This window comes from Melospiza georgiana, chromosome Z (assembly GCF_028018845.1).
Source record: "Melospiza georgiana isolate bMelGeo1 chromosome Z, bMelGeo1.pri, whole genome shotgun sequence".
NCBI lineage: Eukaryota > Metazoa > Chordata > Aves > Passeriformes > Passerellidae > Melospiza > Melospiza georgiana.
In genome coordinates, this window is record NC_080465.1 from 71,577,668 (window position 1) to 71,603,472 (window position 25,805).

The window sequence follows — 25,805 nt, forward strand, 5'->3', positions numbered from 1 at the left end:
CCATCTATCCTGACCAATACTGGAGCATGTACCTCTATAAATTGCTTTCTTCTGAAGTTTCTTATGGCAATTTTAAAAATGGCTGGAGTTGTCTTTTCTTTTTACGTGATTAATTTAAGGATTGTTTGGTGGCAATACTGAAACACTGTATTCACTTTATACCTGTCACCTTCTTGGGATTTTGCATATGAATAGTTATTCTATTTGAGATAATTACATGGAACTTTAATGAAATAAAGATAAAAGATAAGCTTAGGTTAAAACATCATACACTTGTTGTTTTAAAATGAATGTAAATGCATGGTCTGTATTCTTGGTGTAAGTTTATAAGAAGCAGTCTTAACGGGAAATATTCTTAAATGTGTTTGGATTAACAGGGAATGTTTGAACAATGAATGAATACATTCAGGTTGCCAGTACCCAAAAAATTCTATCTAGCCCATTGATTTCCTTCTTTTTATAATTTTCTCACCTATAATTTACCTCAAATATGCACAAAGAATGGTATTTTAGTTCTGTTGCAAAGTTGAAATTTAATCTTGAAATAATCTGAAGATATAAAATTTTAATGTTTATGGGGAAAAATCCTAAAGGTCATATATTTATTTCCATCTTTGTTGTTAAATTTTGAGATAAATATACCATTTTGAGTTTAGGTAAAAAATAAATGTTCGTTAAAAAGCAAAATCATTCTACTAGCTGTTTTAGAAATTTGATGTAAAGTGTATTTACCTTTTTGAGAATATTGATCCTTTTCCCAGGCAGAGTTATTTGCTTAATTCAGTCAACAGTTTTGTGTAATTTTATTGTCTTCAAAAAAGGAATGCTAGGTTGACTTTTATCATTCAACAATAGCATCCAAAATCGTTGGCAACTTCTAATTTAACTAGTTGGATTTTTGCACTTCTGTAGGTCAATCATACCCTGGAAAACCTCAGATAATAAGATGTCGTTCTCTAGAAAAGGAAACCTTTTCATGTTGGTGGAAGCCTGGCTCAGATGGAGGACTCCCTAACAATTACACCCTGTTCTACAGCAAGGACAGGTAACAAGTGGTGTATGTGTACTCTGTAAGCGATCAGGTGAGGGTTTTGTCAGACCAAGAGAATGACAACATTAATTTGTGAAGCTGTTTTTATGAATTCATTTTAATCTTAGATAGACAACAGGGGCTACATAAAATCCATGGCTTCCCTTGTTGGAAGAAAACATGACTACTAAAAGCCCTGAATCTTCAGCCTGTCCTTCCTGAAACTCATCTACCAAAAATCTCACTTGTCTGAAGATGTGCTGGAAACAAAGGCATGTTGCCCATCTTTTTGGGAAGCACAAGCTTTCAGCTGAATGGGGTCCCCTCTGAGCACTGAAGCATAAGGGCACCACAGGGCAGCAGATCTCCCATCACCCCAACCATGGAGCAGGGCAGGAGGGGACCCCATTCAGCTGATGGGCATTGGGCATTGGTCACCTCCTTGGGGACAGGGACAGGCTGAGGCCACGCTGGGCTGGGACATCAGCTCATGGGTTGGGCTGGCTCAGGGGGCTGTGACTGGGAAAGGCAGGACTGTGTGGAGCTGGAGACCAACTAAACTGGGGACCTGGGTCCCAGGTCCCCATGGAGGGGCGGGGCAGGGACAGGGAGGGCTGCTGGGGCCCTGCCAAGGAGCTTGTCCATTACCACGCACACTAAAACCCCCTTCTGGACTATGGCCATTTTTTTCTCTTGTTGGTTTTGTGGTCAGTGGTTCACGAAATGCAGTGAAATCAGACATGGGTGTAACATTTCAAAAATTAATATTTTGGTAATTATCACTCCCTCATCCTGCTCAGGAATGAAGTGTATATGTTTAGCAACTTTACTTAACCTATCCATCTTTGTTTAACTTTGTACTTTCTTCCTGAAAACAGTCTTTGAATAGGGACAAGTAAGCAGGGAGGTTTAGAGACTAAGTTTTTTTATAAATCCAGGGAGATTAAGAATAGGTAAGATAAAGCCTCAGAAATCACTGCGACATTTAAACATTCCAAATCATTGAGCAGAAAAAAATGCAGTCTTTAATGGAGTTGCCACACACAACAATGATTTGGGAACTTCTTTTTATGAAAGCCCAGATGTTTCAGTCTTCATCAAAAAGTTTAATGAACATTTTAATTCACTGCCCAGAGCCATTTTGCTTAGGGAAGGATAGGAGTGCTTATCCATTTATTAAATCTGCTGAAATCAGGCTCTGCCAAGCATTTTAGACCTGGGCCACAATTGCCTTTCTAGGCTCATTTTCTCTTAGGTATAGACCCCTTTCTCCCATCTTTTCTTTGTGAACTGTGACAAAACTGCCTGGAAACTAAGAAACCTTATTATTGATGATACATAAAGCATAATAGTGGAATTACTGTTCATTCTTGTGCCACATCAGCTGATGGTTTGGATTTGTATAGTTCTTATCACCTGAGATAGGCTGTGAGTACATCACCTTGGCCAGCTTTGAGCACAAAACAATCCCCTCTCCTAAATAATACAAAGACCCATGTAAAGGCAATAGTAATTGACTGTGAAGTAATTTTTTTTTTTCTTCTTTTTTTTGAGATAGTCTTGATGATGATCATGTTAAAAAGCAAATAAATTGACATCAGGAAGGTTGTGGAACAGGTTGTCCTGTGCAACCACACAGCACATAGAGGACAACCAAGGGATCAGGCCCAGCTACCATGGATTTAGGAATGGCGGGTCCTGCTTGATCTCCTTTTATGAACAGACAACCCTCTCAGGAGAGGCTGTGGATGTCATCTGCCTGAACTTCACCAAAACCTTTGACAACGTGTCCCACAGTATTCTCTTGGAAAATCTGGCAGCCCATGGCTTGGACAGGAGTACTCTGTACTGTGTTAAGAAAGGGCTGATGGCCAAGCTAGGAAGCGGTGGTGAACTGTGCTGCATCCACTGCAGCTGGTCACTAGTGGTGTGCTTAGGGGATCAGTGCTGGGGTCAGCCCTGTTTGATATCTTTACTGATGATCTGGATGAGAGGATTGTCAGCACCCTCAGTGAGCTTGCAGATGACACCACGCTGGGCAGGAGTGCTGATCTGTTGGAGGCCAGGAAGGCTCCGCAGAGGGATTTGCATGTAGGCCAATGGTGTGACGTGCAGCCAGGGCAAGTGCCAGGTCCTGTCCTTGGTCACAACAACCTCATGCAACTCCAGGCTGGGTAGAGAGGCTGGAATGTGGCTCAGCAGAGAAGGATCTGGGCATGAACATGAGCCAGTGTGTACCCAGGTGGTCAAGAAGGCCAGTGGCACCCAGCCTGTGTGGCCAGCAGGACCAAGACAGTGATTTGCCCCATGCTTGGCACTGGTGAGGGCACACCCAAATCCTGTGTGCAGTTCTGGACCCCCCACTGCAAGAAAGACTTTGAGGTGCTGGAACATGACTAGAGAAGGGCAACAGAACGGGAGAAGGGTCTGGAGCACGAGTCATGTAAGAAGCAAGTGAGGGATCTGGGGATATTCGTCCTGGAGAAAAGGAGGCTCAGGAGTCACTCTACAACTCCCTGAAAGGAGGCTGTACTCGTGTGTCCATCAGTCTCTTCTCTCAGGGCATAGGACAAGAGGAAACAGCCTCAAACTGCACTAGAGAATGTTCAGGTTGGACCTCAGGAAGAATTTATTCACTGAAGGGAGGGATAGACATAGGAATGGGCTGCCCAGGGAGGTGGGCAGTCACCATTTCTGGAGGTGTTCAAGAAGCTACTGGATATTGCACTAGGTGCTATGGTCTGGTTGACAAGGTGGTCAAAGCTTGACTTGACAAGCTTAGAGGTCTTTTCCAACCTAAATGATTCTCCGACTTTGCTGAAAACAAACTAGTCAATAAAAGAGCTCTTTGCCATAGGGCCCATATTTTGATTTCTCAGGGTGATATGCAAAGATATTTAGCAACTTACCTAATTGAAGTAAATATTTTTCATATATTTTTCATTTCCCTCTTACTTCCTTATAAATATTGTTAAAATTTCTTTGTTTTGTCTGTGGAAATTTCTGTTTCTGTTCTTTTGTTGATTTATTCCTATGTATAAACAAAGGAGAGAAAGCATTCATCAAAACAACTGCAGTAAAAATGTAAATGAAGCATTTATGGTAATGTCATTTGACATGTACCAAATGTTTCCCAGAGATGGGATTATATATATATAAATATTAAATTATAATATATATATTTATTTAAATTTCTGGTTATTCTATATCTATATAAATTATATATGTGATTTTACACATATATATATATATATATATATTTTTTTTTTTATATATATATATATATATATATATATATATATATATATACACACACATACATTTCAGATTTTTCTGCTGAATCTAGTCCATTGCTAGAATATTATCTGCTTTGCTTCATTTCCTAAATTTTTCAATCATTTTGTTTCAGTGAAGAAAAAATCTATGAATGTCCAGACTACCTAACATCAGGTCCAAATTCCTGCTACTTTGATAAAAATCACACTAATCCCTGGACAACATATATTATCACCGTAATGGCAACAAATGAGATTGGAAGTAACAGCTCAGATCCTCAGCATGTGGATGTAACTTCCATAGGTAAAATCAAAGAATGAAATGGAAAACAAACTAGTTGGAGGTGTGTGCAGTTTTTAATCCCAGAATAGGTAGTGGTGAAAGATCTTTTTCCTCATGATGTACAACTTCCTATTGAGCAGTGTTTATTTACAGATAACCTAAAATATGCATGTTAAATGTATGTGAAAACTGCATTTTAATTCTAAGTTAAGTAACTACATACTTGATTGTAGGAATTTCATGTATGAATATGTAAAAATTTTAACTTTAGCTGAAAAATTTGCTTCACTTTCTAGTTGTCTGCAATATTTTAATTAGATGCAATGTAGATTATAAAATTTTCAAATTAGGTTAAACTACCAAATACTTCAAATGTAAAAATCTTTTTAACTGCTGGCATGGCAGTCTTGAAAATTTCCTGAGCATTATGCAGGCTTTTTCTAGAACTTGATATTCCTGACTCCAATCTTGTTTCTGCACACATATAATATATCATTTTAATTATAATATACTTAGTTTTTCTGGCTATGAAATAGCTGACATTCTAGTTTTCCAGGAGTGGCCTTATAAAATTATGATTTGTATTTCCTTAGCCTGACAAATTCAGAATAAAGTTTAAGATTTGCTGATACCTTTCGAAATCAGGAGCTAGTTAAACTTATTGAGGAAAAAGGAAAAATGAAAGGCTTCTTTATTATTCTTTGACAGTGCTGAAATATCTGAAAATAATATGATGACATACAAAATATAAAGGAGGTGGTTTTTTCTGAGAGAAAATTAAATAGCACACTTTTCATTCATTTATACAGTTCAGCCAGATGCTCCTGTGAACCTCTCTCTAGAAACAAACACATCTGCTAACCTGACATACCTTTGGGCAAAATGGTCTCCACCCCCATTAGCTGATGCCAGCTCTAATTCTCATACGTATCACTATGAGCTACGACTAAAGCCTGAGGAAAAGGAAGAGTGGGAGGTAAGGAAAGAATATATTTATTTTATAAGTGATCTGTTCATTATTATAAATGCTCTATTCAAGTGAATTCTCTTGTCTCAGTTTAATTAGCCCTATAAAAATGTAAGAATAGAAAAATTATTGTAACCAGATCTGATAAAATAAAGAAAATTACTGGAGTGGTCTGTGAAATTCAATATATTTACATAGTCATCCTAATGTTATGTATGACAAAACCCAGTTTTCATCATCCTCTTCAACATGATCACTTGGAGGCAACCTGCCCCTCAGAAATTCTGTTGTGGCCCACTCACATTTAACCATTCCATTGACATTCCCAACCTGTTGCCAAATTTCTAGGAATCAGCTTCAGTAGTGGTACAGCTGAGTTTTCAGGATAAAATGTCATTCTTAAACTTATAGTCATGTGTCCTAAATGCTGCTTAGCTTGTTGCTGCTTAATGATGGAGAATGCTATGCATTTTGAAATAGTTCTGAGGAGAAATTAGAAGAGTCTGAGAAAGTCACTTAAAGCCACTGAGAAGTATTTAAGTGGGGGTTTATGTGTGGACTACTTGTAATGCTCTTTGCATTATGGATCTGATGGCATATTAGGAAGTCTACAGTTTAATATTTTCTTGAATATCAGAATCAGCAGTGATTTTTTTCTGCTAAATCACTACTTTTGCTTCTTGGTAATTGATATCTTATAAATAGCCAACTCAAATCCCTGACTTTCAGAAGTCAGTACCTCATGCCTGTTCCTTTATGGTTTATTCGTTGAAGTGGTCCAATTCTTTATTATTTTCCCAGTCCATTTTCTTTTACAGACAGTATCTGTAGGAATGCAGACACACTATGAGGTGAGCAGCCTGAAAGCTGGGGTGAAGTACGTTGTTCAGGTGCGTTGCATGCTAGACCTCGGAGAATGGAGCGAGTGGAGCTCAGAAAGAAGCATTCAGATCCCCAAAGGTGAGTGGATGATTGCTGCTCTGTAAATTGCTTTTAAGGTGTGGCAGGTTCAATGCTGTGAAGGTGCTTAAATGATAATCCTGAAAACCTGGCCTCTCACATGGGTACTTTGTAGTGCTCTGTGCATTTTACCATACTTCCTGTGTAATTGCTTTAATAATCTTGTTGTTCTGGCCAGGACCCTCTGCTGAAACTAGCTATGATGAACAAGGTGGGATTTACATGCCTAAATAATTTATTGTCCCTATCCCTTTATTTAAAAACCATGTTGATTTTATCTGTAGCTATAAATATCAGGTAATGTTTTTTGTATAAGAGCCCGGACAGAAAGCCCTGATGGCTCTTACAGATACTATCACATGGTAGTCACTATCTGTGTTTTACTGAATTTGAGTAGACACATTAAACATGTATGACATCATATCTTGTTGCAAGACACTTTAACCTCAAAACTTCTTCAGTTAGTAGTTGTATTATTCATTATTTGACATGGATATTGTTGAAGTACTGTTAATAGAAAAATATTTTTTAAATGTCCCATTTTCAGATCTGCCTTAGGCAATTATAAATTTGGAAAATCAATCTCTCTGCTGTACATAGTAGAAAATATATATTATTGATGTAATAGGAATATTTTTGCCACAAATACACAACTGCAAAAGTTTTAATCACCTCAGGGTTTTGATGAGCATCATCCTATTCAAAATTCAAACCTTTTTCTCTGCCCAGTTAAGTGCTGTTCTTGAAACTATAAAAACTTGCTCAGGAGCAATCATGCAAGTAGCCTGAGTACTGAACATAAAAACATTACAGTGAAATATGAGACGTGCCTCTTTGTATATTTTGAGTACTTCAGAAGAAAATTACTGGTAAGAATGCCAACAAATAGACGTACATTTACATTCTTCCTTTTTACCTAAAATCAAAAAAGAAAATGACAGCATTCCTTTCAAAAAAACAGAATAATCTTTAAACACATCTTTTGGAAAAAATATTTGTTTTGTATGTAGTGGTTTAAGCCCAGCTGGCAACAAACCATCACACAGCTGCCCATTCATATATCACCATGGTGGAATGAAGGGAAGAATCAAAGGTAAAATCTGTGGGTTGGGATAAGAACAGTTCAATCATTAAGACAAAGTAAAATGTAGTAATAATAATAATAATAATAATAATAATAATAATAATAATAATAATAATAATAATAGTAGATGATGATGATGATGATGATGATGATAAAAAAGGGGAAAAAAATTCTGGACAATATATTTTCTCACCCAATGCTGATAAATGCCAGGCTGCATTTCTGAATCCTGATGAGCACTGGTTCTGGGTAGCTCCCAAATTTGTATGCTGGAGGTGATGTTCTGTGGAACAGGTGACCTTTGGTCAGGTCACCTGTCTATCTGTAGTCACTCCCAACATTTTTTTTCTATTTTGTAGCTCTTCGCTGACGGTGCAGGAGACATAAAAAGGTGTCCTTGGTTTAGGATAAACATGACTTAGTGACAAAATATCCCTTTATTATGAAAATTATTCTCATACTGTATCCAAACCACAGCACTATACCAGTTACTGAGAAGAAATTATGCTAGCTGAAACCAGAACACCATAGAAAATAGATTGGATAGTAGTGTGTATTTTAAATAACTCTGTAGAGCCTGCTATGACTGTATTTCAACATTCCTTATTAGATTTTGGGGCGGAAAAAAGCCACAGGCAGAAAACTAAAACTGTTCTTCAGTGCAGTTGCAGTGAGAGAGAATTCTGAATCCAGGTGAAAGTAGCAAGTTGTTGCCCTAAGCAGCAAATGGTCCTTCCTTTCCTGTGCCACTACGAAGCAAGTTTTTCTTTTTTCCTGTTCCTGTTTTTCTATTTTCCTGTTCTCTGTTTGACTTTATTTTGCAAATTCAAGGTGGACCTAATGGTTTAAACTTACTAATTAGTTCATTTCTTTATCTCTTACAGAAAGGTTACCTCCCGAAAAGCCTATAATAATAAAGTGCCGTTCTCCTGAAAAAGAAACATTTACTTGTTGGTGGAAACCTGCTTCAGCTGGAGGACTCTTGACCAAACACACTTTGCTTTACAGCAAAGAGGGGTAATAAGTGCTGTGTAGTTATTCAGTGTTTTTGTTGGAAGGATCTGGAAAATCAGTCCTCATTGGTTTCTTATTTTGGGAGATGCCATTTTCTGTAGTCCATGGTTTTGTCCATGTTATGGCATCACAGTAAAGCAGCAACATGTCTAAGATTGAAATATTAAATCTTGGTCTCTTTATAATGGCAGGTACACAATTACTGTGAATTCTGTCTTTTCATTGCTCATCAACAGCGTGTTAGTTAACAGGGCAACTGCACAGTCCTAAAACTCTTCAACTACACAGTCTTAGAAATGAAACTTTACAAAATTAGCAGATACTAAAACTTTTATCTTCTGATAAGGCTTGCTTTGCACTAGCATTCATAAGGCATGAATGTTTCCTAGTTTCTGTAGTAATCTTTCCTTGGAACTCCGATAAAGTGATAAACATTCATTTTAAAGAAAGAGGCAATAAGTCTTGTGAACCTTTTTTGGTCCTTTTTAGTTCACCTAGTACTGCTCTACTTTGCAATTACCTAAATAGATGCTAAACTCTGTAACTGTCAGCTGAGAGCCCACTCTTAGTGTAAAAAGACAGATACTGGTCCAGCCAGGTATGGTGGAGTAAGAGGTCCACATCCACAGCTTTTTCTTTTGTTACTGTACATCTAGGAAGAGCATGAAAACAAAGACTTAGTACTAAAATTTCTCTCCTACCCCTCCTCTGACTTTGGGAAGCTTGGGTATGGATGTGAAGGAGAGTACAAAGTAGATTTTTTTTTTTAATGGTCAAGAGATGAAAGACCAAATAAATTCTCAAAGCATATTAGTGTAATATGCAGAATTCCTGTAAGTGTGAGATGAACATTGGAAATACGTAATTTTTAATAGATAGGTTAGAAGACTTCAGCAATCACTTCTACTCAGTCTCTGAAATGTGTTAGGGCTCTGGGCTATGCAGTGAACAGTGGCTTTCAGAGAATGAAGAGCTGTGCTGAACTAGCCCACAGCTGCATCAGCAATAGCCTAAATGCTTCAGGCTTTCTGGTGTTTACTTCGTGGGGAAAACGCTTAGCACAGTCTCTGGGACTATCCAATGGCTCTTTAGTCTGGAAGCAGTTTTCTGATTTTCTTCACATTGCCAGGTGTGAAAAGTCAGATCCAGCCCTAAATAATGCTGAAGTACAAGTAACCAAAATCAGGTGTTGCAGTCTGTGTAATCTAATCACTGGGATTCTTTCATTTCAGAGAAGAAAAAGTTTATGAATGTCCAGATTACAAAACTGCAGGCCCCAATTCGTGCTACTTCGATAAAAAGCACACCTCTTTCTGGACCATATACAATATTACTGTGAGGGCAACTAATGAAATGGGAAGTAATGTCTCTGATCCTCATTATGTGGATGTGACTTACATAGGTAAGAGTTAAAAAGTAGTTTCTGTGGAACCAAATTATTCAGAATCATGGGTTTTGACACAAGAATTTTAATTCCAGCTCTCCTTGTATGTAGTATTATATTCAAGTTTAAAACATATACAAATAAGATATTCCTTAGTGTAATACCAAATCAATATTCATCCCTTTACCATCTTATTTTCTGAAGAAGCCAAAAATGCTAAAAGCTTTAAAATTATGTTCAGATAAATATCTATTGGTTTTCCATATTTCTTGTAGTCAAACCCTAAGAAACATCATCCATCTAAAATCTTTTTTCCACGGTATAAGCAACAGAAATCAATTTGTTCTTTTAACTAATAATATTTAAATCTGATTACCCAAAATAGTTTCCAGACCCCAGAGAAGCTGCATTAGTGCTTTTTATAGCAGTATACTGATAGTCTGTTTACAAGATTTTTTCTACAGAGTGACTGTGGACAAGTAATTAGGGTTTTATCTAAGGGAACGGAACATTATCCTTGATAACCATTTTGTTGTCAAGGATCTGGCTCCCAGGAGTCTGACAACTGGAAAAAGGCTGCTGGAGAAATGGCTTTATACTTTACTTCAGTGCAATGACCCAGTGAATCTTTGATCAGACAGTGGTAAAATATATGCACAATATGCAGAAGCTCTACCTCTTAACTAAGGGAGATGCAAGTCTGACTCCTGTGTTCTGTTTTGGTTTATTTTTGAAATACAGACAGAGCTTTAATATGCTGTTTTGGTTTACTTTTAAGTATCCTTACTTAGAAGTGTAGGGATCATGTGGCTGTGTTTTCTGAATGTAAAAGATGGAGGAAACAAATTTCATTAGCTGCATCCATGTTTTCAGTGTTCCTAAATATTTATGCCAAGCTTTGATAAGATTATAGTAGAACACAACTTTCAAAACATAACATCAAATATGTTAACTTCAAAATACATTTGTGGGGAAAAGTAACAATGAATGGAAATGAAAGAAAAAATATTTTTGATGAGAAATGCTTAAGGCAAATCTCAACATGAGTTTAATATACTTACTACTATTCGGGGGGGGGGGGGGGGTTTAAAATTCCTAAATCCATACTTAATTTCTCTGAAAACTCTTGATTTCTATATTCCAGTAGCAGTTCTAAATTACCAGACCCAATGGAGGTGGCAACTATTCACTCACATCATTTTATATTTCTACCTAAGCTGCAAGGAAGAAAGTCACTTAGATTCTTATTGACAGTTCTTTTATTTCAACAGTACAGCCAGATCCTCCTGTGAATATAACCCTGGAATTAAAAAAGTCAATAAAGAGAAAACCGTATCTGGTCCTGACGTGGTCTCCACCCCCACAGGCTGATGTCAGATCTGGATGGCTTACCCTTGAATATGAATTGCGACTAAAGCCTGAAGAAGGAGAGGAATGGGAGGTAAAGATGTTACGAGTTTTTGCTAGATAATATTTTCTGACCAGCTAGATTTTGTCAGCCAGGTCCCATGCCTGAATGTAATGAAGCAGACACTCTAAATAGTTCATAATTTTTTCAAAAGTGCTTGTGTGACCTGTGATTTCCTGCTGGTATCTCAGATGCTGCTGTTCAATGGCACATGATTAAGTATTTATTTTTAATTTTGGTCATTATTTATTAATCATATTGGCATTGTAGTTTAAATTGTTCCTTCTCATTTAGTCATGTTTCTTTCATGATAATTTGTTCTTAATCACAGGTACTTCTTAGATAACAGAAAGCCTCAGTGGCATTACGTAAATAATTTAAATTTATATAAATAACCAGGTAGTAACTGTAGTGGCCACACAACAATAATAATTTTTATGGATCTACAACTTAAACAGCTGAGTGGTAAATTAAAGACTCCAGCTATTGGTATTTAACTCCATGCCCTTCTTGTCTGCAGAACTTCCAAACCGCCACTATATCTCCTCCTGCCTTCCCCCTCCCACTGCACTTCCCTCTGGCCATTGCAAGACATACTTTTTATTACCCTGTGCATTTCCACAACTCCACATTCCCTCTTCCTCTTTGCATTTTCTTTCTCCATCTCTGTTTTCTTCCTCCCTCATTAATCTCTGCCTCCTCCTCTTCCTGTCACCATTGCAGTTCCTACCATTACCACAGCTCCTCACCTATTTGCCATAAATTCATGATGTGTTTTTATACAGCAGTTTAATTTGCACCAGAGCCAGATGTCATTCCCACCTCCTAGAAAGCTAAACTATAGAAATAAAATTAATGTACCATTATTCCATGCCTACTCAACAATTATTAGGAAAAGATATCCAGAATCATTCTGTATTCCCATCTTGATTACCAAAACCTTAGCTGTGACATTTATTTTATTTCCAGACTATTTTTGTTGGACAGCAAACACAATGCAAAATGTTCAGTTTAAATCCTGGAAAGAGGTACATTGTACAGATTCACTGCAAACCAGACCACCATGGACTGTGGAGTGAGTGGAGCCCAGAAATGTATATTGAGATCCCTACTGGTGAGTGGCCAGCATCCCTTCTGTAATTGTTATTACATGCAAGTTAATGTTATATTTTTTGTTAGCTGTTTGTGGCATCCATGCGGATCCCTTAGTTTCCCTAGGATAGATAAGAACATCATTGCTAAGGTAACCAAATCTTTATCATCTCTGCACCATATCCAGATACCTTTCCCCTTCATTACTTTATGATAGAGTTAAGAGGTTGAATAGTTTCTTTGCTTATTTAAACCATGTCCTTTCTGTCTGTTGCCTCATTTGTTCTCTTTATGGTAGTTTTTAATTAAAAGAACATTGGCAACTGCATTAAAACTGTGACAGAGACAACAGAGTGACTGCCTTCAGACAGTAACAGCTCTTCATTACTCCTTATCTGGAATTAATATGAAATAACCACTTCAGTATAAAAAGTGTTACATTACAATAAAAATCCTTCAAAATATGTAGTCCCAGGTCACTTTACCCAGCATTTAATTAATTGTATGATATGTATTTAATAATGCAATGACTACAGGTTTAGTACAACTGGATTTGAACCCAATCTGTATAATTGGCTGTGACAAAATTTTCCTTTCCATGCATTTTTGTATGATTTTTCCAAGACAGTTTATTTCCTGTGCAGTACCATTAGTAAAAATTATATTCATTATTTGATATTACAGGGATTTTTGAGATCTGTCTGTGCTGCTGAAGGCCTCTGTTCAATAATAAATCTGGCAGTTTAGGCTAATTTTTAAAATAAAAGTAATTTGTGAGGTTTTTTTGGCATGCTGACATATGCTAGATGTGTGTCCTTGAATAATTCTGTTTTTTCTTAGACTTTAGAGTAAAAGATATGGTTGTGTGGATCATCGTTGGTGTCCTGTCATCTCTTATATGTTTAATCATGAGCTGGATAATGATTATGAAAGGGTACAGGTAAGCCACCAATTCCACAATTGCATGGAGTCCAAGATCAGAGAAAACTTTTCAAAAATAGAATTCTAATATTTGATTCAATATCCTCTAGCATTTACTTTAGCTTATAAACTATTAGTTATAGATATTTGACTTAATTTGCAACTGATAAAAGAGTGTTCCTGCTTCTTATGGAAACCAGGCTAAATTCTCAGTTAGAGACAGCTCTGTTAGATCTGACTAATCTTGGTTAGTCATGTAATATTCATCAAACATTACTTGGAGTATCCCTGTTCTGTAGGAGACATGTTTTTGGGTTTTTCATAATTTCCTAAAGTAAACAAGGTTATATTATGAGATTGTCTCTCTGCCAGCCTCTCTATCAATTTCCCAAATGATTTCTTAGAATCCTGGTTAATTTCAATCAAATTTGAAAGAGAAATGTGTTGCAAAGATTATTGCTTTTGTACAAGTCCAACAAAAAATACTGGCTGAGTAGAAGAAAGGGATGGAAACTGTGGTTAGAAAAGCCATCCTGTTTAGCAGTAGTCAGGTGACAGTCAAACATGCACAGACAGCCCCACTAGCCCTCCTGAGCTGTGCCTCACTTCACTCTTTCTTGGGCAGTGGTGAATTTACAATGGTATTAGAGAACTGGAGGTTAAGGGACAGATGACAATTAAAAGGACATTAGTAATTTTACTTTTCCAGTTAAATAACTTTTGTATCACTAGTGTGTTTTTAAAATTCATCCAAGTTGTTTTATAATTCATCTAGTGTGTTTTTTATAATTCATCTAAGTATGAGCTGTAACTGGATTTGTCAATTTGTCAACACAGCTTGAGAGGCAGACAGGAGACAGAGGTCCAACTGGGACATATAGGATATGGGAGAAGTGTTTACAACCTCAGTCATATTCTGAGGAAGTGGGAGAACAAATAGTGAGCTAGTGTCTGTATTTACAGCTGGTATGTTTGCTCCGGGTTTTTTTTTTTTAGAATGATGGCCTTTATCCTGCCACCAGTTCCAGGACCAAAGATAAAAGGCATAGATACACATCTGCTGGAGGTGAGTATCACAGCCAACAACAAAAGAATTCACCATAACCTGCTTTTCCAACTTATGTACTAGCAAACAGTTACCACAGTAACGTGTAAAACTGCTTCAGTTACTCAGTGTTGGAAATAGGCAACAATTTCCAGTTATATATGTGAAAGATATGTGTGAGTCAGAGTTTTGTCTTTCACTTGTAACAGGAGTTTAAGAACAGGGTTTGTGACTGCCCTGTTCCTTGGGGCATAAGAAAATGCCTCTGTGAACTTCTTAGTAGTTCTTATGGAAGATGCTCTTCACCGTCTTTTGCTATGCTGCAGAGGTAAGACATGTCTACACTGCAGTTCTCCTCCATTTCTTTCTTGTTAAAGTCAGGAGACCTATACCTGCCAAAAGCTCCCTGCTCCTCCCACATTACAAGATGAATTTTAGGTTTGTCTCCCCACTGAGGAAATTCAGGAATTATTCTTCCCTTCTTTCAATATTTTCTGCAGCAGTAGAAATCAGGTTTAGGTCTAGCAATGTAACTGTCGTAGTGTTTGTGCATCAAATATGTAGACTGTTCACAATTGTTCTAGTCATATAATCCCTAAGGATGACAATGAAAAGTTATATCCTCTTCATTATACCTTCAGACAGGAAAATCTGAAGAATTACTGAGTGCTCTTGGTTGCCATGGTTTCCCTCCAACATCAGACTGCGAGGAACTACTGATAGAATATCTGGAGGTAGAGGACAGTGAGGATCAGCAGCTCATGCCAAGTCATGACACTCCAAGTAAAAATACAAAAATTATTCTCAAGGAAACAGACAGTGACTCAGGCCGAGGGAGCTGTGATAGCCCTTCGCTCCTCCCTGTGAAGTGCAGGGAATCCCACAGCCTTCCATCTACTCTTCAAACACAAGATGTACGAGCTAAAGAAAAGAAAGGGGGGAAAGGGAGCTGGGACACTCGGTGTGTGGCCTCGACCTCAGAACAGAAAACACTCCCTTGTGAGAGTATAAAGTCGTGCACATGGCTGGCAGCTCAGTTACCCAGTAATCAGGCTGCTATGTTTGCCTACCACAGCACTGTTGAGGCATTCAAGATAACACTGAACACCACAAATGTGAACACTTCACCAATTTTGGTGAGAAATGAAGAAAGTCATCAATCGCTATATCCTATTGCCGAAACTGTGTATGATGACCTGGAAAAGATAAACGAGATGGAGTATTCCAAAACTGACCAAACCACAGTGCAGGTCAGACAAAATGAACATAGTAACAAGTCACCTTTCCTGAATCCTAAACTAATGGACTATGTAGAAGTTCATAAAGTCAGACAAGATGAGGAACCAACACTATTACTGAAACATAAAGAAAACAATGAAAAGACCAAAAAATGCACTGTTCCAGGAACCAGCAAAGAATATACCAAGGTCTCAACAGTTGTGGACCATCACATTTTAGTACTATTGCCAGATCAGCGCAGTCAGAACACACCTGTATCTCAAGAACCTGTAGCAGAAACATCTCAGAACCCTCAGCAAAGTCAAGCTGAGAAGAATACGAGCTACAGCACGACAACTCCAAGTGACTCCAGAAGAGACACCAGTGGATCAGACTACATGGATCCATCTTCCTTTATGCCCTCCTTTAAATAACCTTTTAGTACAGCACATACTTAGTAGTTACACATAGTAAAACAAAATCACATTGCAAACAGCTCTTTAGAAAAGCTTAGCCTCCAAAAGCCTATCCTCCTATGTGCATTGTACAGGTAATAAAATAATCTGTGAGTCGATGTAATAGTCATGGACGTAAATCTTGGATCACTAGCACACTTTTCTGTCACAGGGAAACGATGAAATGGGTCTTGTCTATCATGAAAAATGCACTGTAAAATAATTATTCAGTTCTGCAGAGCTTCTGTTGGTTGATGAAGCCTGAGGAAATAACACAGATTCAAAAAGATGAAAATTGTTATGGGTGAGTCAGCAAATGATAGCGGTCTGAGCAGTTCCTCCATTAGATAAATCATTGCACAACTGTATTCTTACCTACAATGTGTTTTCATCTTAATGCATTCTGACACTGCATTGTTTTCCTTATCTTTCTTCTCAATCCTTGAGAAAAAGGAGCTCTTATACATGACAAATCATATACAAAACCAAATACATTCTACAAATGGCAGTAAAATAACAAATTATTCTAAATATATTTTTGTTTAGTTTCAATGTGACAGAAAGCTGCATCCGATTCATATCCTAGTCCAGATAAACCAAAATGAAGAAAGCAGGATAATATATGATATACTGCCTTACTGTATATAATACACAATTTTACTTTAATATAAGCCCATATGTTTAACTACATATTTTTAAAGGCTATTTTTCTATTACCAAAAAAGAGCAAAATAAAATATTTTTTAATTGCCCAGTGCTACTTAGCTGCCGAGGAACTTTTCTCTTTCCTTCTGCTGAGGCAGTAACAAGTAAAGCTATAATTTCTATACAAAGCATAAAATTAAACTTTATACTAAATAAGAATATGGAGACATTTTTAAACTATATTTCTAATATATTACAGATATATTACTGTTTGAATTTTAAATTATTTGTTTCACAGGTTTTTTATTACCTGTAATTATATAATTAAAATAGAGTTTAGGTTTTGAGACCCAAGGTTCTTTCCCTTTGGATTTGTACTGTGATGCCAATTGTAAATGACATGGGGCTCTCCTGTATCCTGCACTTTTCTCTGACCCTGGTAGTAAAATTTGAAGTCATATTTTTCATAATGAATTTATGAACAATAGTTTTGGAATCAGCCTCCAAGATCTGATTCAGACCTCCACTGAAAAAGCAGTGGGAATGAGGAGTCCATGTATTTGGGCTGGTCATGTGTTCCCAGAATAGCAGTGGAACAGCAAGGGTCCATTATATCCCATGTAACTGAAGACAGAATCAAAATTATGCTGTAGTGGCTGCAAAGTTGCTCTGGCCTTCCTTCTTGAAACAAAAGTTTAATTGACTCCAGAAAAGTATGATCATATGATAACTGGCTAAAAGTGGGCCAAGTATTTAGGCAGAATCTCTAGCTTCAGGGGAAACTGGAAACTTGTGGTGAGGTAATGATCCTGTACCTGTGGAGGGGAGTGTGTTTGATAGATGGGCTCTCTTTTGGTATTATTCCTGAACAGCTTTACTTTTCTCCGTATTTTTATGATTTTATGCAGTGAGCAAGCCTTTCTGCAGTATCAGGTACTTGTTGCAGAGCCAGACAAAAGAGAATTTCAGATTTTGAAGGTCCCAGAAGGCCATATCTAATTCAGCAAATCAGATTCTCACCCTTTACCTTCAAAGCCCTGGAGCTCCTCAAGCACAAGTTGGTAGAAGCACCTAGCCTTTGCACAGACAGGGCGTTAAAACGTAACTAATCATCTGTGTGTCTAAAAACATACGTGGTAGTGTAGACTGTAACATTAGGGTGGCATCAGATTTAGAGCCTGTCCTCTGTACAGGCAGCTGCCCAATTCCAGGGGCTGATCAGAGCAGTCTGGATGCTCTGCTGAAGGTGGGGGAAGGCATGCTAGATTCCTAACTCAACCACTTATTTAACACATAAAGACATGAAGGGGCTACTCCAGGTATCAAACATAAAACAGTTATAGTTAATTGAACAATTTTACCATAGATACTCTGTCTGTAGTATACCTTAAATATTTCTAGAGATTCTAGAAGTACTGCAAAGCAACTCTTGAGACATGAGGAATGTGTATGTAAGCTGACAACACACTGTGTCTGACAATGTCTTATTAACTGTTCAGTTTTCTGACTGAATCTAACAGAGCTAACAGGATCAGACACATTCCTCTTTCTTTACACAGATAGCTCTGTCTGTGCTATTTCCTACATCTAGTGATGTGCATAAAGATATGCTGCTACAGGCCTTCTGGGATGTATCTAGTAATGCACAGAAGCTGTAGTATCTCATGAAACCTAGAGCCTAAAGATGTTCCTCACAGGGTGATTTCTAAGGTTAGAACACAGTGACTACCCAGATGTATGACAGTAACAGGCTGTTCCCACCGTATCTTTTACCTGAAGTCACTTCTCACCTGAAGCAAACAGACACAACAGTTAGCAGATTTTAAGTGTATGACTCATCCTGCTTAACTGTAGGCATGTGTGCCTCCAATAATCCACAAAGAAGGAAAGTCAAGGAGTCTCTCTGCTTTGTCATAAATGAATACTGAAATTGTAAAATAGTTGTAGCCTAAATTACTTTGTGTGGTCTTGAGCATTTCCCGCCTTTGCTGATGAATGTCTCAATATGCCAAATCATCATGTCTCCCGTGAAAAGGGAAAGTCAGCTACAGGGGAAAAGGAGCATTTGCTTGCTGCTTTGAAGTGTTGGAGGATTTGCTAGCTAAATGTAATTTGAGCACATTTTCATAAATATATTTAATTCTTGAAGCTGAACAAATGTGCAGGTAGAATAGTTTTCCCTTGAATTTGCTTATATTTTCCAAAACACCTTGTTCCTCTCAGTCACAGAGCTTCTGAAAGTGGCCTTAAACATCTGAAAGTACATTAAAAAAATAAAACACTAGTGTTCTGTGGAATCAAAATAACCTTCAGCTAAGTATTTGGTCCTTTGAATTTTCAAATAATTAATTTTTTCTGTTTGCAACAATATTTTTCTTGCAGGCCTTTAAGCTTTTCATTGGGAAGTACATGAGTTTTTGCAGCAGTTCTACAGAGTCAATCAGTAAAAGATTATGGCACACCAGTGGGGAAAAACAGGCTCTTGATACCTCCTTTGATATCCAGGGGGATTAACAGAATTTACCCCTCTAATTCTTGCACAGTTTGTCAAATTTTTTACTTGGAACAATTATTTCAAGAATGTGAATAATCTTTTCAATGTCAAAGTTATCCACATGTCATTTATAGTGTGAACTACTTTGTAATAGTATAAAGCCCTAAAAGGTAGCATAAAGACTCTTCTTCATAATTAGTTTTACAAAATTCCTAAAATTGAACATATATATTTTATTTAATTACATTTACTTCTGATTCAGACTAATTTTATTAACATTTTTTCTTCAGTATTGGCAAATATGATTCCTTACCATACAGTTGTTTACTAGATTTTTTTTTAGCAGAGACATATTGGATGTACAATTTTAATATTTCTGTGTAATATTTCAGACTTTAGAAGAAATAAAAACTAATGAATTGGCATGTGCTCACAAAGATCAGTATCACACATGATGAGGACTTTAGGTTTGGTCTTTATGATACCATGTAACTACAAAGATTTTTTTTTTTTTTTTAATGCAGTGAATTAACCTGATATAATATTAGTAAGAGGATGTATGTGTTTATGGAACAAACTGTAAAACAAATATGTAATGATGATTTATGTCAAACCAGTGAATTCTGTAGTATATCTATCTGTGTGTCTGTGTTTAAATGGCTGAAAAATAGACAGCTGCTTTAAATGTCATTCAAGTATCCAAAGTGTAGTAGCAGCAGGTGTTCAAAATGAATAAGCAGAAATTTTTTGTGCTTTCTAAAGCATTATTTATGTGGGGTTTACATCATGAAGCCTGTAAGTGTATTTCGTAATTTCACAGCAACTATCCACTGATCTGAAGGTGTTGTGCAAGGAAACTGAAGTCCTGTAAGCCACTTGATAGACATCAGACATCTTCTACAAAGCCATAAAGACAAATGAAGTGAAAAAAGCATCATGAGATCAGGCATCACATTCTCAAATAATTGCTACCTCAGAGGTTTTTTTTTTGCTCCCTTTAAAAGGCAAACAAGAAAAAGCATTTTGCTTTGTGTGCAAATTTGTGACTCAATCTATCAAGAATTTAAAAATTTTATTTGTAAATTCAAAATATTTTTGTTAACAAACCGCTTGCTTGTCATGGAATCATCACTTGTGTGGCAGTGGTAGTATGAAGATGGAATATTCTAGATGTGTAGCAAAATTAAATGTTTTTAATATGGGGGGAAAAAAACTAAACTAAAGAACATTCCACTTTGTAAGAATATCCTTGGTGCCCAGATGGACAGTCAAGCATCAGTCCCATTCCTGACCTGAAAAGTTTTTTGCCACTATTTGTATTTCCAGGTCACTGGGACTGATTGAGCCAATTTTCCTGAGGTGCTTTCATTCTGGATCTCAGCTATGGAACTTGGTATTTATCAATAATTGCTATTTAGAATTACCTATTTTCAACCGATTTCCTAGGAAGCAAACCTTCCAGTTCTGTCTCTAAATGAGTAAAAATGGAAAGCCCTGCTCTCAGCTATCTCAAACAGTCACACTAAAATCAGGCTCCAGTTCCTGTGGGTGTGGAAAGATGGACTGAATTATAACAATTTTAATAACCTTGTGGCTCAGCCTTGAAAACCATTTTGAAACAAATCAGGGATTTTCTTCATTTTTCTGCTGTATGTGAAGCAGAAAAATAAAGATAAATGGATGCCTAAATACATAATACATGGGGATATAAAGAGCTTAAATATCACAGAAGCATGGAACAGTTTAGGTTGGAAACAACCTATAAGGTCATAGAGTCCAGATGTTAACCTGGTCCTGCCGAGTTCACCACTAAATGACAGGGAGAGAGACAAGACTGCTGCATGTGACAGAACAGAAAAGGAGTGCAGTCACTATGGGATGCTACATGGTAGATGATGAGGGAAAAATGCATTTTGACTACAACTGAAAAGCAGGGGGGAAGATGGGAAAATGGAAGGGAAAGAATCAAATATGAGAATAGACAGTAAAACGTGAGCACTAGCAGAACTGAGAGTAATGATAAATGAGTTAGTGAGGGGGGAAAAAGGAACAGAAGAAAATACTTTAATATCAAAAGTGGGAATGTGCACAGCTACCTGGTATAGTCCACAAAAGCAGTAAAACCTTATGGTTGGCAAAATGCTGAAATCGGCTACGATGGATCAGCTGTTTCATATGAGCAGAAAAAGTCCTATACATGAGAAGTGGTCATTCTTTTTCTGCCAGTTACAGGATTTTTCTTCCCCCTATCTGACATTGGTCCCAGGCAAAAACAAAACTTGAAGAGTCAGCCTCAGCATCTGATCTGACACTGCATTTCCTACATTCCTAAGGGAATAGAGAAATAAAGTGCATCACACTGCTTTGATAAACAATCTTCTGTTTTTCGCACAGATATACAGGTGAGATTTTTTTATCCATTTACATTGTCCCACACATATTTCTACCATCCTTAAGCATTGTTCTGTTTTTATATAGTATATATAATTCAATGACCTAGAAGTTCCAAGAGAAAAAACACTTTGGGGATATTACTAAGCAGCCTCTTGGCATTTCTGGGCATTGTCTCAGTTTGTACCTGTGACAGTGTATCTGTTAATACTTTCCTTCTGTCTTGGTAATAAATTCTGAAAATTATCAAGTTAGGTTTAAAATACATCTCTTCAATATATTACATTTTTAAGAGGCACTATTATATCTGTTGGAAGTAGTTAAGAAAAACACCTGTATTAGTTGTGTGGCCTCTTAGAATGCTGATATGCTAAGAGCTGATCTTATACTCAAGATGTTGGTGCATAGAGCAGTTAGATATAAAAAGGTCTTTTTTATATATTCCTCTTTTTGGAAGGTTTTTTGTCCTTTTCTACTCTGTGATGCTGCTTGTCTTGGATCTTGACATTATTTAACTATTTTTTTTAACAATGCTGCTTTTGGATCTATTTTTGTGAGCTGCTGAGTACCTTCACCTCATTTTCACATCAATAAAAACTGAAATATTTTATTTCAGTTCCTGCAGTGGTTACTTTCAGAGACTTGTAGCACTGAGTAGAATTTTTAGAGGATGCTGAAAATCATTGTACAAGTGACTTGTAGAAAATTTTCCTTCAGTAGGATGCAAATCTATACATGTCTAGAAGAAGGCAGATTTTTCTACAGACAGAACTATAATGATGTCGTATCACATTTTTTTAAAATATTCATAATGCTGTAGACTACTCTTAATTCTCATCCCTTTGTCTTTCATTCCAAAAGGGAGAGGAAACTACTGCTCAGCTATACTTAGAAAGTGCTCCTGGGCTGCCTTAGTGTTATCTGTTTTTAATTTTGGAAAGTAATTTTTTCTATTCTGACTACAAAAACAGTTCATCTGATATAATATAACCATCAGTTCTTATATATGTGTTATATTGCTCAGAGATACTCAGCACTATCTTGGCTTCTGAAATCTTTTTGTTGTTTTTGTGTATGTTTTAGTCATTGTGTAAGATATAGCAGTACTGAGGGCACTGTTATGAAAAAGTACAGCCCAGAAAAAATGTATTAATCATAAACTAATAATATTTGTTCAAAATTCTGATGTGCTACTAAGTGAGGGTAAAAGTCTGTGGAATCTCCCTTGCCTTTAATTGTGCCAGCAGACTCTCAAAGACATGAAAATTGCACCTTCTGAATAATTTTCAGAATAAACAGTATATTTTCAGCAGAGAAAGAGATGACCCAGTACTTAGAGCAAATTTATTTCCATTTGCATAAACCATTTCGTTGGTAGATTTGCAATACAAGCTAGGCATTTTTTCCACTTCAGTTTCAAAATTTGTGTGCAATGTGGAACATGAGAGGTTATTGCAGTGTCATTACTGTAGCAACAGAATGACTTTAAGCACAATTATTCTATGAACCAGATCCAAATTTTTTTTGTAAATTTCTAAAATACAAGAAGTTGTAAGAATCAGATTTCATATATTGTATGTACATTCTTTGGAGAATACTGGTATAAAAGTAGTTGCTCAGGAATTCTTCATTGTTTCTAAGTGTATCTAAAAGAAAATGCTTTCAAATACATTTTTTAAGTTCTTAATATTGAAAGTGCTGGCTTTACTAAAATCTGTTGGTGTTTTCACTTGTAAGATCAATATTGTTATGAGGTCTGTAGCTTTCTGATGAATTTTTGATCTTTTGTCATTGTAAAATCTCTTTGCAATGGTGTTCGCATTTCAGTTTAATAAAAGTTCGTGAATAAAATTCCAAGATTCTGTATTTCTTCATGGTATGCAACATTTCAACTATATAATGTACGGAAAGAAAAAGGAAAATCCAGGCATCCAAGACATTCTGTGGTGCAGGATTCTGCTGTTTTCCATGGAGAAAGCTCAATGATAGATATTTAACCAATTTTGGTGCACTAAGTAATTGAGCAAGGTAACACAGATGACTCACATGCCTGGTCACAACTTTTATGTTTCTTTATGGCTCTTCATGTTGATTTAAATCATATTTATCATTGAAAATCAGGGACTTGTTTAGCAAAGGTAAAGTTTGATCAAGAAAGGTTGAGGGTTGGGGGAGTCCTAAAGTGTGTAGGCACTGCCCTGGTTACGAGAGGGTATTCATCTCTGACACTTTGCACCAACATTGGGCAGTTTTCCTGCAAAACTAGGGCTGCCCCCTCGGCTACCCGGGGTCAGTCTTCTGTCTTAGGAGCAGGCAGGGTCATCAAAAGCAATGTGAAATACCTCTCACTGCCAACTGTGTCTGGTTAAACTGTGTGCCAATTTCCATTTCAGGTGGCAGGTAATGCCACCTTGACCCTTGATTCTTAAGTATTACAAGGATGTTCTGGTTTTGGCTGGGGCAGAGATAATTTTCCCCACAGCAGGTGGGCCTGTGTTTTGGATTTGTGCTGAGTGCAGGGATGATAATAGAAATGTGTTTGTTGCTGCTGAGCAGAACTTACACGGAGCCAAGGCCTTTTCTGGGTGCGTGGGAGACTGGGAGGAGACACAGCTGGGACTGGTGACCCCAGGTGACCACAGGCATGTTCCAGACCATGCTCAATGTGAAGTATTGAGTAAAAACAGGGCATTTGGAATGATGGTGTTTGTCTTCCCTAGTCACCATTACACGTGAGAGGCCCTGCTCCCCTGGAGACAGCCTGACCATAGGACATGGTGAATTAATTCCTTTTGTTTGGCTTGCATGTGTGGCTTTTGCTTTTCCTATCAAACTATCTTTATCTTGGCCCAAGGGTTTTCCAACTTTTTACCCTTCCCTTCCCTCTCCCCATTCCCACTGGTGGAGACTGAGTGTGTGGCTGCCAGGGCTTGGCTGATGGCAGGTAATGGAGAAAGGAAATAGAGCTTCCCAGTTCTCCCATCCTTGTAGGAGGTTGTGCTACATCTCTTCCCTGACAAAATCAAAACAAGGGAGTAAATGGGTCAACAGCCAGGAGAGGTTAGCCCTCAGCATATCTGCCACTTTCTCCCCATCCACCCAGATGTATTTAACATAACACAATTCAGAGAATCACAGTCTGGGTCAGGTTGAAGGGCCCAACTCTGGGCCATCTGGTCCAAAATCCCTGCTCAAGCATCACCCCAGAGGACACAGCAGAGGCCTGCACCCAGGCAGTTGTTGAGTATTTTCAGATAGGGAGACAGTCTTCTTTACTCTGTGTGTGTGACTGTGCTCTTCCACTGCACAATCACACACATAGTAAAGATTTTTCTCATGTTCAGGTGGAATTCTCTGTGCATTGGTTTCTGCCTGCTGTCTCACGTCCTGCTGCCTGGTACCACTGAACAGAGCCTGGTCCACGCTCTGACCCCTCCCTGCAGACACTGACAGATGGGGATGGGGTCCCCTCTCAGTTATCCCCTTTCAAGGCTGACAGGATCAATTCTCTCAGCCTTTCCTCATAATGGAGATGCTCCAATCCCCTGACCACCTTTGCAGGTCTCTGCTAGACCCACTCCAGGAGATCCATATCTCTGTTGTGCTCCAGAGCAGACTCCAGGTGAGACCTCACCAGAGCTGAGTGGCAGGGCAGGATCACCTCCCTTGAATTTCTGGCAGTGCTCTTCCAAAGGCATCCAGGATTCTGTTGGCCTTCCTGGCCACACGGGCACAGCTGCTCATGCACAGTTTGGTGTGCACCAGGAGCCCCAGCTCCTGCTCCACAGAGCTGCTTCCCACCAGGCTGGGCCCCAGCCTGTGCTGGTACCCAGGGCTGTTCCTCCCCAGGGGCAGGATCCTGCATTTTCCTGTGTTGGATTTCAGAGAGTTCTCTGACCATCTCTTCAGCCTGTCGAGGCTCTTCTGAAGGGCTCACGGTCAAACAGTATCAGACAAAGACTCGGGATGGGACAGCACAGGGTGACACTAATGGGACAGCACTAGATGACGCCACAAGAACAGCATGGACTGACACTAGGGGACAGACAGCAGGAGATGACCTCAGGGGATGGCATGTGATGACAGCGGGGGGACAGCAGCGCACGTGCCGGGACGGTGCGCTGCCCGGGCGGGCAGCC

At 38.0% G+C, this 25,805-nt stretch overlaps 1 protein-coding gene across 1 annotated transcript in view; it reads left to right on the forward strand.

The window, feature by feature from the left end:
• PRLR (prolactin receptor) overlaps positions 1-17,068 on the forward strand; it is a 144,809-nt gene extending 127,741 nt beyond the window's left edge. The window contains exons 5-15 of the mRNA XM_058043514.1: positions 913-1,045; positions 4,440-4,609; positions 5,398-5,564; positions 6,374-6,515; positions 8,484-8,616; positions 9,846-10,015; positions 11,269-11,438; positions 12,375-12,519; positions 13,338-13,437; positions 14,415-14,484; positions 15,105-17,068. Coding sequence (XP_057899497.1) covers positions 913-1,045; positions 4,440-4,609; positions 5,398-5,564; positions 6,374-6,515; positions 8,484-8,616; positions 9,846-10,015; positions 11,269-11,438; positions 12,375-12,519; positions 13,338-13,437; positions 14,415-14,484; positions 15,105-16,115 — 2,411 coding nt within the window. The 3' untranslated portion in view covers positions 16,116-17,068. The remainder of the gene's footprint in view (positions 1-912; positions 1,046-4,439; positions 4,610-5,397; positions 5,565-6,373; positions 6,516-8,483; positions 8,617-9,845; positions 10,016-11,268; positions 11,439-12,374; positions 12,520-13,337; positions 13,438-14,414; positions 14,485-15,104) is intronic.
• The last annotated feature ends 8,737 nt before the right edge of the window (positions 17,069-25,805 follow it).